We start from the raw sequence: 16,731 nt of genomic DNA, 5'->3' as shown, positions 1-16,731 counted from the left end.
TTCCGCTACCTTTGGCATTTTGGTGAAATGACGTCCCTGGACTTGACCATGCCTCCCCACCCAAATAGCCCATCATCTATCATCACCCAAGCTTTCTGCCATGGGAATAGTTGTTTGAACTTGGCCTTGCAAGTATCACTGCACTTGGGAATAAAAGGGTTTTGTTGTAACTTGCCCAAAGTCTATTTTCATCTGACCATGTGACTAGGGATCACGTTTTGAGCTCCTTCGTTGTATTTAATACCCTTTAATGAATACAACGTGGCATTCATTGTCCTTCCGCTGCACCTTAACAGGAGCTCAGCTCTTACCTTTTCTTTCATTGTATCTTCCCACAATAAACAGTTTCTTGGCTTCCCCAATCCTTGACACTGGGCCAGGCAAACCTTTTAGATTCTCCTTCCATCGCCAGCCAGGCTTATTCTGCTGCACCATACTTCAAGTCCTTCTATTCACAGGGTTTTCAGTTTGCTAATGTACGATGTGGACCTTCCAGATTAGTATCCATATATATATATATACATACCTTGGCCTGCACTATTCACTACGTATAGCAATCCTTATAATTACTCCATCCACTTGCGTTACTGCATCTGTACAATTATAAACTGGTTTTCATTTTCTTCCGTGCTTTACACTTGCTATCTTTATTTGGTATATGAAAGTTCACTCGATTCTTAACTTCGTCATCAGTTTCTATATGGTCTTTCCACCTTCTTTCTTATCATCTCTTCTTAGGCGTGTCACTTTGTTTCATGTGACATCACCAGGCTCTTCTTTCATCCATCTTCACGTGCTCTTCAGAGATCCGTCCCAAGAGGCTGTCAGCTTTTCGTGGATACATAAAGAATGGTTTTCTCAATGGATACTTTGCTTCAAAGGCTGCTCGTGTTATAGGCATCATTACAGGTGTCGCCTTTGTCACTATTTCTGGTTCCCAAAAGATAGGCAAGTTAGGGGCGGGACTTACGGTAGAAGCTTTTGGCTCCTCCTCTACAACGGGGTGGATGGAGCAGCGCCCCCACTCACCTGATCCCTTGAAGCGCTTATTGTTGTGATCACTTTGGTTTGGTACGATAAAGCTTACGGCCTATGTTTTCCCACTACAGCTCGTTTCGGTTTGTTTTCTTGCTAGTGCAAAACATGTTAATTATGAGAGAGATATGATTGTGTACCTGCACAATACATGTCCCGCCCTATGCCACTTCCAGGCTTATGGTGTTCAAATTTAGCTCGGTTTGACTTCATTGTAATGCGGCGCCCATTGCGGCTCAAAAAGCAACCTCGAGGCGCTATAAACCCCAAGCAAACACAAATAAACTTCCGAGAGGCAAGACGGAAACCATAACACAACTATGTAACATTTATACTAAGAACAGCGGCCAGATGCCTTCGGGTTGGGTGTGCTATACAAATTGCAAAATAAATAAATAAATAACATGATAACAAGGGCATGCATGCTTAAATGGATCCTAAAGACCACGACTCCCACTTAAAGGTTGGCATGCAGGAGGGCGCTGTCACACAGCACTGCAGAAAGACAGCATGGATGGCACGAAGAGTCCTTCAATGGCAGCAAGTTGTCCATCCTCGGCTGAGACCCCTCCACACGTCACCCGCCCCTGGCAGCCACAGCTCTAACTACAAAACTGCACTGAAACACGGTCCACCACGCTTGGGCCTCTCAGAAGAAGCTCTCTGAACGCCTCCCAAACAGCCCCGAAAACGCATCCCAGCTACATAAGCCGAGTCCCATGTAATCGTTGCCGTCGTGCCGCGAGCCTATCGCGACACACGCTTGAATGGTGAGCGGCGACTGACCCTAGACCTCTCCAGGTCCGCTTCGCGTGGCTGCTCGGTGATCACTCCCTCCGCCTCGCGTAGTAGGCCGCCTCTTGGCCGTGTCCCCTTGCGCCCTCCATCCCCACATAATGAGCGGCGTTGCCAATGAGCCCAGTGGACTAAGCAATCGCGAGATAACTCTGTCCAGCATGTGTGTTTGAGGTGGTCATATATGAGAGAAATACACGCACGCCGGTAAATTTAGCTCTAATCACTGATGCAATTAAATAGGGTGCTCCGGCGCAGTTTATTAAATAGAGCGCATTCATTGCTGTCCTCAAACCAATCAGAAATATAAACACGGGCAACAGCAGGGTTGGATCATGGAGACGTACTTTTGAGGCAGGTCGTCGGACATACGTTTTGTCACATACCGCAAATGGAAAAACGGGCAATGGCGGAATTTCGTAAAAATAAAAACTAGCGCTCTGACATAGAGTGAGACTAAATTCGGCGCGCCTAGACTACCCAAACTGTATCTAGGCGCGTGCAAGGATTTCACACTCACGGCGATACCTGAGCACAAAAAGAAGCTATATTTGTGTTTCGAACTTCTTACGGTCGATTCAAAGATGAAACCCCGCCCTTAGGGGAGAAAACGAAAACCTCAAATATGCCGACGGCTCTCGCCCTTAATGGCAGAGGGCTGAGGCTAGAATAAAAAGAGCGCCCCTTTTATACATAGGTTATTGTACGGAATGGGAAGTTATAAACATCCAAGTATGTGCGCGTGGAAGCTTTCACGACGTGATCTCCGTTAAATAACTGTTGAAATGCCTTTGGGAGCTGCCCCTTGCTTGCTGGTTGAACCCTCTGGTCGGGAAGCGGACTGTGGAGTCGTCTGGAGTCAGACAGGAAACGCCCCTGCCCTTGTGTACTGGTGGGTGGGGCCGGGTGCCCCCCCCCCCCCCCCACACTTCCTAGCAATTGGTTGGGGCTCCTCCATGTGTTAAATTAGCATAAACAGACGCAGCTGGCAAAGTAACCACTTGGGGGCTGAAGCTAACTATGCGTCACAGCCCTGGGTTGGGAAAAAAGTGGCGGAATCGTAAAAATCAAGCGGCATGCGAGGCAGAGCGGTGTCAGTGCGCCCGGTGAAAGCAGGGCTCGGGGGTGATGCTGCAGCCGGAGCAGGCGGACAGCAGCCCGGACCCTGCAGGCAGGCACAAGGGCAGGGGCGTCTGAACAGCCCTGGGAGTCTGTCCGCTCTCCACCCACCCGCGCTTCATGGCAGGGACGGTCCGTACAGCCAGGGAGTGAGCTCCATGCGGAGGCGAGCGAGGTAAGCCGCTGTCTGCCCGTGTTGGGGGGACCTCTCTGAATGACAGCGGTGTGGGGGTGCGGGGGATGCTGGCGTACTGGGGAGGGGGCAAAGCAGAGAGCTGCAGGTGCGAGGGGTGGGGGCTGCCCCCAGACTTCATTCATGGAGGGGAGGGAGCGAGAGGGGTGCTAAAAGTTACACTTCAGCGTCAGGGGTTCAGCACCTGCGCTGGAGGGACAGCTCCCACCTTGCGCGCCGCGGCCTCGGATCCCAGAATTAAGCAAACTCGGATTTCCAAAATTCTGAAACAAGACAAGACTGCTTGTAACACGTATTGCGAAGGCGTAAATAAATAATTTATAGCATATTCATTTACGGGTCTGATTTGCTTGTGTTCTGTCTGTATATTTGGTTATGGTCTCCAGACGCTGTATTATTGAGAAATGAGGGGTCGGATGATTGGGAGGGAAAGATGTGGGGTCGGGGGTCCCACTTCTCCCTATGTCTGTCTGCTTGCCGTACGCGTGCATGTATGGGCATATCTGCTGCTCTGTGTCTGAATAGGGACAGTTATATGTGTGATGTTTTTCTATGCTATGTCCCAGTGTGCCACGCCGGGCACAGAGCGAGGATCCAGCCCCCCTTTTGGCACCTCACTCGGGAAACTACCCCACCCTAATCCCTACACAGACGTGAATTTGATGCACGTATAACATTTAAAAGGATGTAGCTAGTGGATGCTGGCATGGGAGGTCTTAACGCCCCAGCAGAACACATGGGAGGAAGGGCGTGCTAGCATAGGTGCATGCTGGAATCCTTTCGGAGGAAGGGGCATGCTGGAATCCTTACAATGGATATGACATGGTGTAAGGGGCATGCTGGAATCTTTCCGATGGAAGGGGCATGCTGGAATCTGTCAGGGGAGAGGGGGCATGCAGGAATCTTTCCGAAGTAGAGGACAACCTGGAAGGGGCATGCTGGAATCCTTTCCGATGGAAGGGGCATGCTGGAATCCTTTCCGATGGAAGGGGCATGCTGGAATACTTCCGAAATAGGGGACATGCTGGAAGGTGCATACTGTAATACTTTGTCCGAAGGAAGGGGCGTGGTGGAATCCTTCTGAAGAAAGGGGCATGCTGGGAGTAGTATGCTGGAATCTTTCCGATGGAGGGGGCATGCTGGAATCTGAAGGAAGGAAGGGAAATGCTGGAATCTGAAGGAAGGAAGGGAAATGCTGGAATCTGAAGGAAGGAAGGGGCATGCTGAAATGTGACGGAAGGAAGGGGAATGCTGGAATCTGAAGGAAGGGGCATTCTGGAATCCTTCAAATGGAAGGGGCATGCTGGAATCTGTCTAAAGGAAGGGGCATGCTGAAATCCTTTCTAAGGAGGGGGCATGCTGGAATCCTTCTGGAGGAGGGACATGCTGGAATCTGAAGGAAGGAGGGGGGCATGCTGGAATCTGAAGGAAGGAAGGGGAATGCTGGAATCTGAAGGAAGGAAGGGGCATGCTGGTATTTTAAGGAAGGAAAGGGGATGCTGGAATCTGTAGGAAGGAAGGGGCATGCTCGAATCTGAAGGAAGGAAGGAAGGGGCATGCTGGAATCTGATGGAAGCAAGGGGCATGCTGGAATCTGAAGGAAGCAAAGGGGATGCTGGAATCTGAAGGAAGGAAAGGGGATGTTGGAATCTGAAGGAAGGAAAGGGGAAGCTGGAATCTGAAAGAAGGAAGGGGCATGTTGGTATCTGAAGGAAGGAAGGGGCGTGCTGGAATCTGAAGGAAGGAAGGAAGGGGCGTGCTGGAATCTGATGGAAGCAAGGGGCATGCTGGAATCTGAAGGAAGCAAAGGGGCATGCTGGAATCTGAAGGAAGCAAAGGGGATGCTGGAATCTGAAGGAAGGAAAGGGGATGTTGGAATCTGAAGGAAGGAAAGGGGAAGCTGGAATCTGAAGGAAGGAAGGGGCATGTTGGTATCTGAAGGAAGGAAGGGGCGTGCTGGAATCTGAAGGAAGGAAGGAAGGGGCGTGCTGGAATCTGATGGAAGCAAGGGGCATGCTGGAATCTGAAGGAAGCAAAGGGGATGCTGGAATCTGAAGGAAGGAAAGGGGATGTTGGAATCTGAAGGAAGGAAAGGGGAAGCTGGAATCTGAAGGAAGGAAGGGGCATGTTGGTATCTGAAGGAAGGAAGGGGCGTGCTGGAATCTGAAGGAAGGAAGGAAGGGGCGTGCTCGAATCTGAAGGAAGCAAGGGGCATGCTGGAATCTGACGGAAGGAAGGGGCATGCTGGAATCTGAAGGAAAGAAGGGGCATGCTGGAATCGGAAGGAAGGAAGGGGAATGCTGCAATCCATCCGGAGGAGGGGACATGCTGTAATCTTTGATTCTGATCATTGCTTTTGATGCAGGAGTGGGTACAAACAAGTGGGGCTGCTTCTTGCCCCAGCAATTTGCCCAACCACACCTTTTAACCTAATGTGTCACAACGGACGGTGAAGTGGCCAAAAAGGCCGCGCGAGTGGAGGTGCTTGGGCGAGGGTTGGCGAAGTGGCGATCCATGAGGCCGATCCGGGAGTGCTGTGCAAATGTCACCAGGGCCACAAGGGACGTCCGAGTCCGGCCCCCCACTACCATGTACACTTCGCGTAAGATATACATTAGGATTTCATTTTGTCGAAATGCATAATTAGCTGGCATTTCCCAATTCCCTTGATTTATAGGTTCTTGTTAAAAGGCGTGACCTCAGTCTGGTAAATTATGTGTGTTTAAACTATTGCGGTGTGTGCAGAGGCAAGGTGCAGGTGCGTGTGTATGTGTCACCCCGGGGTATGGTATATGTGTTTGCCTATTCGTAATACGTGTATGGCTGCAATACAATGCCACATGCATACACAAATTGTGTGGGGTGTGTGCGTGTGATTGATATTGCACAAGGCTGATGGATAGATACACTGACAGAATAGACACACTGGTGAAATGGATGGATGGATGGATGGATGGATGGATAGATGGATGTATAGATAGATGGAATGATGGATGTAAAGATAGATGGAGGGATGGAAATATAGATAGATGGGTGGATATATAGATAGATGGATGGATGGATATATAGATAGATGGAAGGGTGGACATGGATGGATGTATAGATAGATGGAAGGGTGGATATGTAGATGGATGGATGGATGTAAAGATAGATGGAGGGATGGAAATATAGATAGATGGGTGGATATATAGATAGATGGATGGATGGATATATAGATAGATGGATGGATGGATATATAGATGGATGGATGGATGGATATATAGATGGAAGGGTGGATATGGATGGATATATAGATAGATGGAAGGGTGGATATGTAGATGGATGGATGTAAAGATAGATGGAGGGATGGATATATAGGTAGATGGATGGATACATAGATAGATGGATGGATGATAGATGGATGGATGGATGGATGGACATGGATGCATATATAGATAGATGGATGTATAGATAGATGGAATGATGGATGTAAAGCTAGATGGAGGGATGGATATATAGATAGATGGATGGATATATAGATAGATGGATGGATGGATATATAGATAGATGGAAGGGTGGACATGGATGGATATATAGATAGATGGAAGGGTGGATATGTGGATGGATGCAAAGATAGATGGAGGGATGGACATATAGATAGATGGATGGATATATAGATAGATGGATGGGTATATAGATAGATGGATGGATGGATATATAGATAGATGGAAGGGTGGATATGGATGGATATATAGATAGATGGAAGGGTGGATATGTAGATGGATGGATGGATGTAAAGATAGATGGAGGGGTGGATATATAGATAGATGGATGGATATATAGATAGATGGATGGATAGATATATAGATAGATTGAAGGGTGGATATGGATGGATATATAGATAGATGGAAGGGTGGATATGTGGATGGATGCAAAGATAGATGGAGGGATGGACATATAGATAGATGGATGGATATATAGATAGATGGATGGGTATATAGATAGATGGATGGATGGATATATAGATAGATGGAAGGGTGGATATGGATGGATATATAGATAGATGGAAGGGTGGATATGTAGATGGATGGATGGATGTAAAGATAGATGGAGGGGTGGATATATAGATAGATGGATGGATATATAGATAGATGGATGGATAGATATATAGATAGATTGAAGGGTGGATATGGATGGATATATAGATAGATGGAAGGGTGGATATGTAGATGGATGTAAAGATATATGGAGGGTTGGATATATAGGTAGATGGATGGATATATTGACAGATAGACAGGGAGATAGGAAGCTAATATGGCCACGCAAAGCTGTGCTGCACGGCCAGTAACAATCGAATGCCAATGGTTAAGTAGAGAGCCCCTCTCCTATATTGGGCATCCCCTCGTTTATGTTGGCTGACTTCTGGCGGCAGAGAGAAAAGGCGACCGTGTCCATGTCTTCACCCCAGGCACGGTATCCGCCCCCCCTTGCCCCCCCCCCCCCCACCCCGGCTTCGGTTTCACAGTCTTTGCCGCTTGACAGCAGCCTCGGGGGGACGCCGCGCGCCGCCTGGCAGGCTGCCTGGGCTTCGGAGGACGGCCTCGGCCCCAAATGGCGCGCATTGCTGGGTGCGGGCAGAAGGGCAGGAGAGGTACTGTGTCTGCAGGACCCTGTCCTCGGATTCCTGGGCACAGGCAGGACCTCAGCAACGGCGCCATTCGTGCTTCCGAAATAATGTGCATCCTTGCTGCGGTGAGCGTGCAAATAAGCAACTGACTTATTGAGTGCGGTCGGTAGGTTAGTGAGTGAACGAGTGTGCTGGTTGGCGGGGAGTGAGCGTGTGAATGAGTGAGCTGCGCATGGAGTGAGTTGGGCATGTTTGGGTATGCCGAGTGAGTGGGGTGGCTGATTGAGCGAGTTGGGTGAGTGAGTGAGCGAGCTGCAATGTTGGCGTGCTGAGTGACAGAGTGGGTGTGATAGGTCAGTGGGCGACACATTTGAAAGTGGGTCTGGTGAGTGATCGCACGAACGAGTAAGTGTGTGAGATAGGTCAGGAGTAATTTGGGTGAGTGAGTGAGTTGGGTGAGGCTCCGTATGGTGAGGGAATTAGTGGGATTGATCAATGAGTGTGTAGAACTTGGTGTTTCTAGGTCTGGAAAAGATCCGGGGCTGCGCTAATTGTTGAACTGTCCAGACTGGGGGCTAGCTAGCCTTTTTGGTTGTAACCCCTGAGCTTCTATACGCGGCTACAACCAAAAGACCTGGGGCTATAGCCCCCTCTGCCCCCCCACACTAGCAACGTGAATAGCACCACAACAACACCTACTTGTCACGAGACTATTACATAGGAAGTGGGGGTAACTTGAGGTTTCAAGGCATGCAGACACTGGGTTTAGATCGGGTTTCATGAAAGCCAATTGTATAAAGTGTCCACCCTTTCTTCTATAGCGAAGGTGACCATGTTCTTTCTTTCTCTCCCTCTGCCTTTTAGGAGTTCTCAGAAGATCCTGTTGAAGTGAGAGCCACCAGGGGGGACTTCACTTCAAGAGAGGTGGAAACCGGTGTCTTACTGCTGGAACCATAGCTCTATCAGGGTGAACCATGGATGCCGAGCCTGAAAGTGTGGCGATGACCACAGAGCCCCCCAAGGAAGTGGGGGCCAGGTCGGCAGTGGAGAAGCTCTCGGACGCTGTGGGAGAGAAGACGAAGAAGATTGGCAATGCCATGCAGGAGGTCCCTCACCATCGCAGGCTGGTCCTGCTCATTGTGTGCGTGGCCCTCTTCTTGGACAACATGCTCTACATGGTCATCGTGCCCATCATTCCCGACTACATCGCCACCCTCAGGTCAGGGCAAGTGGCGCTTGCCATCAAGGAGGGCAACGCCAGTGCCTCCAACACAAGCAAGTCCATCCTGAGGCCCAGCTACCCTACTGAGAACGAGGACATCAAGATTGGGGTGCTCTTCGCCTCCAAGGCCATTTTGCAGTTGCTGGTCAATCCATTGAGTGGCACGTTCATCGACAGGGTGGGCTACGACATCCCACTCTTTATCGGACTCATGGTCATGTTCCTCTCCACTGTAATCTTTGCCTTTGCTGAAAATTACCCCACTCTCTTTGTGGCTCGGAGCCTCCAGGGTTTGGGGTCCGCCTTTGCCGACACCTCAGGCATTGCCATGATAGCTGACAAGTACACTGAGGAGGCAGAGAGGAGCCGTGCCCTGGGCATTGCCTTGGCCTTCATCTCTTTTGGGAGCCTGGTGGCGCCACCCTTTGGTGGCATTCTCTATCAGTTTGTGGGCAAGAAGATGCCTTTTCTTGTGCTGGCCTGCATCTCTCTCATGGATGGTGTGCTCCTGCTCTGTGTCATCAAGCCCTTCTCCAACAAGAGTAGAGCCAACATGCTTGTTGGCACCCCTATCCATAGACTAATGTTCGATCCCTACATCGCTGTGGTAGCCGGGGCACTCACCACCTGCAACATACCCTTGGCCTTCCTGGAGCCCACCATCTCCAACTGGATGAAGACCACCATGGGTGCATCAGAGTGGGAGATGGGGCTCTGCTGGTTGCCAGCCTTCTTCCCTCATGTGTTAGGAGTGTACATCACGGTTAAACTTGCTGCCAAGTACCCCCAATACCAGTGGTTCTACGGTGCAATCGGCATGGTCATCATCGGTGCCAGTTCCTGCACAGTGCCCGCCTGTCACAACTTTGGCCAACTCATGGTCCCGCTCTGTGGTATCTGCTTCGGGATCGCCCTGGTGGACACCGCTCTGCTGCCCACCCTAGCCTTCCTGGTGGACGTCCGCCATGTGTCCGTCTACGGGAGCGTCTACGCCATCGCGGACATCTCCTACTCAGTGGCATATGCCTTGGGGCCCATAGTAGCCAGCCAGATTGTGCACACCATGGGATTTGTCCAGTTGAACCTTGGCATGGGCCTGGTGAACGTACTCTACGCTCCCGCCTTGCTCTTCCTGAAGAACGTGTGCCAGATGAAGCCATCTCGCTCCGAAAGCCACATCCTTCTAGACGAAGGACCCAAAGGACTTTATGACACCATCAAAATGGAAGAGCGCAGAGCCAAGGGGAGGGTCCACGGGACACCCCCCGTGGACGAGAACAGCACCGCCACATACAAGAGACACCACACTGGCAGGTATGTGTCCGAAGAGGACTCCTCGGACTATGAGTACAGCTAAGCGGATGGCCAAGAGACTGCCAAGCGGATGGCCAAGAGACTGCCAAGCTGTTGGCCAAGAGACTGCCAAGAGGAAAAAAGACTGAATGAGCAAAAAATAAACAAATACAGTATTATCGCCATATGTTGATGTACCAATGTGCAATATCGAACCACTAAAATAAATACCAATACGTCTCGATGCCACTGCTTTCTGCTACACTTATTTTTTTAATCTGTATTTCCTCAGAGATCCTCGGAAATAAAAGGAATAAAGTTATATGAAGCATTTAGAATGTTTTTCTTGTCAAAATGTCAGCCCGGGAAGATCCCAAAAGTAAAAAGAAAAAAACGTTTTTTGAGGTTTTGTGTGAATGATTGTGTGTCGCTGTATGGGGTACACGGCTTCACCCATCGCAGATGGCATATATCTTAAGCTGCAAATGCAGGGGGCCAAAATAAAGGAATATTGAACATACGGCGGCTCTGGTCTGATTTTAGCAACGAGGCGGCCCAGTGTACCCCTCACCCGGTGTCTGCTGTCGGGCACAAACAACAACCGCGCAACCTTCATCTGTCCGATTAAACTATGGGTGCGAGAGTGGCGCTCGTTTAAAGTCACCCCGGAAAATGCTAGGACTGTTCTACAGAAAAACGAACGATCGCGGGGCGTTTTCGTTTCCTCGTGCACACACACACACACCAGGTGCCTTTTCGGCGTATCTCAAAGGGCTTCCGCAGCGCATTGGAAACACGCTTGCCTTTCATGTGACATTCAAAGATCGGGGGCACGTCAGCTGTGTTTTCGGGATCACACTTGGCCTCCGATCGTGAAGAACATTTTTTGACAAACTTGCTGCGTCAACAGGTGGACAAGGGGCGCCCCTCCCCGTGAGGCGATGGGGGGTTTCATGTACAGGTGTGCAACTGAAGAGAGAGGGGTGGGGGGGGGTATGAGAGAGAGGTATGAGGAAGCGCGTGAGTCTTGCATAGCACCTCCTTTGCCGCGTTGTGGCCCCCTAGGCGCTATTTTTATATAATTTATTTGCATTTATAAAGCGCACAAGCGGCGCTAGGTCATGTAAGAAAGGTGGGAGGGGGGCTAGGGGGGGTGGTGGGGAGTGAGAGAGAACCTGAGTGCCAGAAGGAGGGTGTGGAGATAGCGATACAGAGGCAGAGATGGCAACTTTTACTCAATTTATTTTTTGGGTCGAATTAGCATGTTTTTTTAAAATCTCAAACAGCAGGGGGAGACACCCCGTGCCCCCTTCAACTCCCCACCACAATGTATACCTTACCGCAACTTATCATCTACCAGTTTGTGGGGGGAAAAAAACAGCAAAAAAATGTGGCAAAAACGTATTCCGCAACGTTGCCATTTGGCAAAAGTGATGTATACCAAAGATAAGAGGTGGAGAGAGGGAAAGAGAGAGTGTGGAATCTAAAAGAAGAAGGGAGAGGGAGAGAAAGGTGCAAAACCTAAAGCGTTGCTGAGTGCAGACCAAATGTGAGGGGACAAACGAGTGGGAGTGAAAGGGGTGGAGGGTGAGGGTGAGGGAGAAAGGGAGAGGAGGCAGCGAGGGGGCGAGCCTGAGGGGTAGATATAGTGGGTGCAGGGAGAGAGAAAGAGGCTAAGGAAGAGAGGGGGAGGGGAGGTTGAGCGATGGGGTGAAAAAGAGAGAGAGGGAGGAGTGGGGTGAAAGGGGTGGAGGGTGACGGAGAAAGGGAGAGGAGGCAGTGAGGGGGTGAGACAGAGGGGAAGATATAGTGGGTGCAGGGAGAGAGAAAGAGGGTAAGGAAGAGAGGGGGAGGGGAGGTTGAGTGATGGGGTGGAAAAGAAAGAGAGGGAGGATTGGGAGTGAAAGGGGTTGAGGGTGAGGGTGAGGGAGAAAGGGAGAGGAGGCAGCGAGGGGGCGAGCCAGAGGGGAAGATATAGTGGGTGCAGGGAGAGAGAAAGAGGGTAAGGAATAGAGGGGGGGGGGGTTGAGCGATGGGGTGGAAAAGAGAGAGAGGGAGGAGTGGGAGTGAAAGGGGTGGAGGGTGAGGGTGAGGGAGAAAGGGAGAGGAGGCAGCGAGGGGGCGAGCCAGAGGGGAAGATATAGTGGGTGCAGGGAGAGAGAAAGAGGGTAAGGAAGAGAGGGGGAGGTGAGGCTGAGCGATGGGGGTGCAAAAGAGAGAGGGGGGAGTGTGAGGATAGATAGGCGGGAGACGGAGGGTGGCAAGAGAGAGAGAGAAGGGGACAAGCGGAGCAGAGACCGGGTGGGCCCCTATTTAAGGCTTGGGCCCGTGGGTCTAAAGGTGAAGGCACTCTCTGGGGCGCTTCCGCCCCCCCCCCCTCCATTTTGGATTCGACCTGCGCTACTGGCCTGGCAGTGGGAGACAGGTGTGACGGTAATGAGAGCAACGTATGAGGAGAGGAAGTGCGAGAGGGTGAAGCGGGAGTGAGGGGGGGCGCGTGTTTGTGAGAAAGAGATAGGGGTGCTTGACATTTTTAATTTCCCTATAAATGCTGAAATATGGTTCCCCCTTCAAGAAATCCCCACATTTCTCTTCTGACGAAGATTTATTTTGAACACATGTTCATTTTTCCGATCTGGAAGAGCAAAACAACACAACATAACTATAAATGATGACTTCTGTAAACGCGGGGTCTCCCATCAATTCCATCCCAATTGGGCCTGTCCATCAAGTGGAGGCGAGTGACGGCTGCGGCCGGGGTGAGCCGGGCCCGGCTCATTCATCAGGGCCGCCTTATGAGCCGCCTCTGATTGCCTCTTAAATTACAGCCGCCGCCGATCGTTTGTTCAATATCGGGGCAGAACACGGGGAAATGTGATTGGTGGGGAGTATGGCGGGACCTGTGGGTGGGGGAGGGGCCGATGAAGGACACACTGTAGCTTCTAAGAGGCCAAGAGGAGCAGAGTCCTCGGGAAGAGGAAGAGGGCGGAGTCCACATAGGTAGCAGTCGCAGGTGGGCCGCGTTGCGTCACATAGCAAACGTGCAACCCTTGGACTCTGCTCGTTAGCGAAGGAAGGCACTTATTGGTGTCTCTAATATCTGGAAGTGTGACCTCCTGGCCGCCATTAGCGCCCAGTCATCTGCCCGGTGCCACGAGGGTCCCCGAAACGCAACGCCATTCCTGGCGCTCTTGTGCGTCCCACAAATCAAGACGGCTTCTCTTGTTGGGAATGGAGAAAACCAGTGCAGGGAGGGATTTCCGGGGGGGGGGGGGAATTGGCGTCAACTGCGCTTAAAAACGTCATGTATGTGACATTCAGACGTATGCACTAGGTAGGACGAATAAGGGGCAGATGGGAAGAAGATGGATATGTGTAGGTATGGCTTGCTGGGTGAGTGGGGTTGGATGAATGGATGGATGGATATGTGTAGGTATGGCTTGCTGGGTGAGTGGGGTTGGATGGATGGATGGATATGTGTAGGTATGGCTTGCTGGGCGAGTGGGGTTGGATGGATGGATGTGTGTAGGTATGGCTTGCTGGGTGAGTGGGGTTGGATGGATGGATATGTGTTGGTATGGCTTGCTGGGTGAGTGGGGTTGGGTGGATGGATGGATATGTGTAGGTATGGGTTGATGGGTGGGTGGGTTTGGATGGATGGGTGGATGGATATGTGTGAGTATGGGATGCTGGGTGGGTGGGGTTGGATGGATGGGTATGTGTGAGTATGGGTTGCTGGGTGGGCGGGGTTGGATGGATGGATATATGTAGGTATGGGTTGCTGGGTGGGTGCGGTTGGATGGATGGGTATGTGTGAGTATGGGTTTCTGGGTGGGCGGGGTTGGATGGATATGTGTGAGTATGGCTTGCTGGGTGGGCATGGTTGTATGGATGGATGGATATGTGTGAGTATGGGTTGCTGGGTGTGCAGGGTTGGATAGATCTGTGTGGGTATGGGTTGCTGGGTGGGCGGGGTTGGATGGATGGATATGTGTGAGTATGGGCTGCTGGGTGGGCGGGGTTGGATGGATGGATATGTGTGGGTATGGGTGGCTGGGTGGGTGGGGTTGGATGGATGGATAGGTGTGGGTATGGGTTGCTGGGCGGACAAGGTCGGATGGATAAATGGATTGGTATGTGTGTGTGTATGGGTTGCCTGGTGGCTGGGTTGGATGTATGGATGGATGGATATGTGTGGGTATGGGTTGCTGGGTGGGTGGGGTTGGATGGATGGATATGTGTGACTATAGGTTGCTGGGTGGGCGGGGTTGGATGGATGGATATGTGTGAGTATGGGTTGCTGGGTGGGCGGGGTTGGATGGATGGATAGGTGTGGGTATGGGTTGCTGGGTGGGTGGGGATGGATGGATATGTGTGGGTATGGGTTGCTGGGCGGACAGGGTTGGATGGATAAATGGATTGATATGTGTGTGTGTATGGGTTGTCTGGTGGCTGGGTTGGATGTATGGATGGATGGATGGATGGATATGTATGGGTATGGGTTGCTGGGTGGGTGGGGTTGGATGGATGGATATGTGCGACTATAGGTTGCTGGGTGAGTGGGGTTGGATGGATGGAAGAATATGTGTGGGTTTGTGTTGCTGGGCGGGTGGCGTTGGGTGGATGGATGGATGGATGGATATGTGTGAGTATGGGTTTCTGGGTGGGCGCAGTTGGTTGGATGGATATGTGTATGTATGGGTTTCTAGGTGGGTGGGGTTGGATGGATGGATAGATCTGTGTGGGTATGGGTTGCTGGGTGAGCGGGGTTGGATGGATGGATATGTGTAGGTATCGTTTGCTAGGTGGGCGGGGTTGGGTGGATGGATATGTGTGGGTATGGGTTGCTGGGTGGGGTTGGATGGATGGCTATATGTGGGTATGGGTTGCTGGTTGGACAGGGTTGGATGGATACATTGATGAATATGTGTGTATATGGGTTGCTGGGCAGGCAGGGTTAGAGGGATGGATGGGTAGGCACTGGCGAGTATGGGTCAGTGGGTGGATGGGTGGACGGACGGATGGATGAATCGATAAATGAATTGGTAGGAGGTGAGAGGGAAAGAGTTGAGTAGGTATCAAAAGATGCATGATGGCTAGGGTTTGAGGAAAAGAGTAGGGTAAGTCGAATGGGTGCACAGCTGAATGGATAAGGTGAGGCAAGCAATTGGGAAGGGGGTATTAATGGATGGAGTCACATATTTGATAGGGTCAGATGGACTGCCAAGTGGGCAGGTGGATGGATGTTAGCATGGATGAACATGAATGGAAAGGTGGCTGGAAGGATGAATGGTTGGACCGGTAGGGGATGGATGGCTAGGTGGATGGATAGGCGGACTGGCAGGTATGTAGAGATGTATGGACTGGCCAACACATGGACAAGTGGACTGAATAATGTGGGCAAGCAAGGAGGCATAATGATGGACAAATGGGCATACAGATCACTGGTCTCATGTATGGGTAGATGGATGGAAAAGGCAGGTAGATCTTGACAGAGAACGAGATATGAAAAATAGAGTTTCAGAGCAACATAAAAAAACTAACAGAGAACCACCCACATCAGATAGATAGATAGATAGATAGATAGATAGATAGATAGATAGATAGATAAGTAGACAGACATATAGATAATTGATAGATAGGTAGACAGAAAGACTCAGTCATTCACCTAATCGTGCACTGGTGTGTGGGGGCAACGCCTTAATTAAAGCTCTGCAGGTGTGATCGATGCTGCCCGGGAGAGGGGGGGGGGGAGCTGCTCACTTGGCTCCTGAAGCCTTCCGTAATATTAGGGAGTCTCGGTCGGGGGGAGGAGGGGCTGACAGAACATGTGGGATAGAAGCGCTTTCAAAAGCTGCTGCGAGAGGCATGGAATGGAACTAGAGTCTGGTATAGAGAGAGGAGCTGAGAGGAAGAAGAAGTGGGGCGAGGAGTAAAGACGGGGTTCATGAGAGGGCAAGCGGGAAACAGCATGCAGAGAAATGAGAGGACAGTGGAGCAAGCAGAGAGGAAAGAGGGCTGGGGACAATAAGGGTATAGGAAGAGATTCGAGTGGGAACAGTATAGAGGCAAGGGGGGGGCAAGAAATGGGGGCTCAGTGTGGAGAGAAGACGAGGAGGAGAAGAGGAGCGGGCGAGGAGTGCAAGAGGGGAGCGCGTGGGTATTGCAAGTCACATTGTGAGCTGCAGCTCCAAAACGACGGCGGCCGAGGAGAGAGGAGGTCAGAGGGAAGACAGGGGCAGAATTACTCAATCAATCAGTTCATGGGATGCGAGGAAGACTAAACTAAAGCTGGGGGTGAGCGACCAGCTAGACTCATAACCATCGAAACATGGACTGGAACCGTGCGAAACATGTGGAGTGGAATCTCAAAACAGTTTCAAATATTGTATCCCAGATCGGAGTGGGCCTGCAGCCTCAAACTTGACACACCTGTTTCTGTTTCCACTTAATGTATGTTAATTTCAG

The 16,731-nt window shown here is 50.9% G+C and overlaps 1 protein-coding gene across 1 annotated transcript; it reads left to right on the top strand.

The window, feature by feature from the left end:
* The first annotated feature begins 2,915 nt into the window (after window positions 1–2,915).
* Window positions 2,916–10,507, top strand: SLC18A3 (solute carrier family 18 member A3). The gene is made up of 2 exons (XM_069610815.1): window positions 2,916–3,124; window positions 8,613–10,507. The coding sequence occupies exon 2, from the start codon at window positions 8,723–8,725 to the stop codon at window positions 10,325–10,327; it is 1,605 nt and encodes a 534-aa protein (XP_069466916.1). The 5' UTR covers window positions 2,916–3,124; window positions 8,613–8,722; the 3' UTR covers window positions 10,328–10,507.
* The last annotated feature ends 6,224 nt before the right edge of the window (window positions 10,508–16,731 follow it).

This window comes from Ambystoma mexicanum, chromosome 8, assembly GCF_040938575.1.
Source record: "Ambystoma mexicanum isolate Mex_15411 chromosome 8, UKY_AmexF1_1, whole genome shotgun sequence".
NCBI lineage: Eukaryota > Metazoa > Chordata > Amphibia > Caudata > Ambystomatidae > Ambystoma > Ambystoma mexicanum.
The sequence above is the reverse complement of the archived record's forward strand: the minus strand, read 5'-3'. Positions and strand labels throughout refer to the sequence as shown.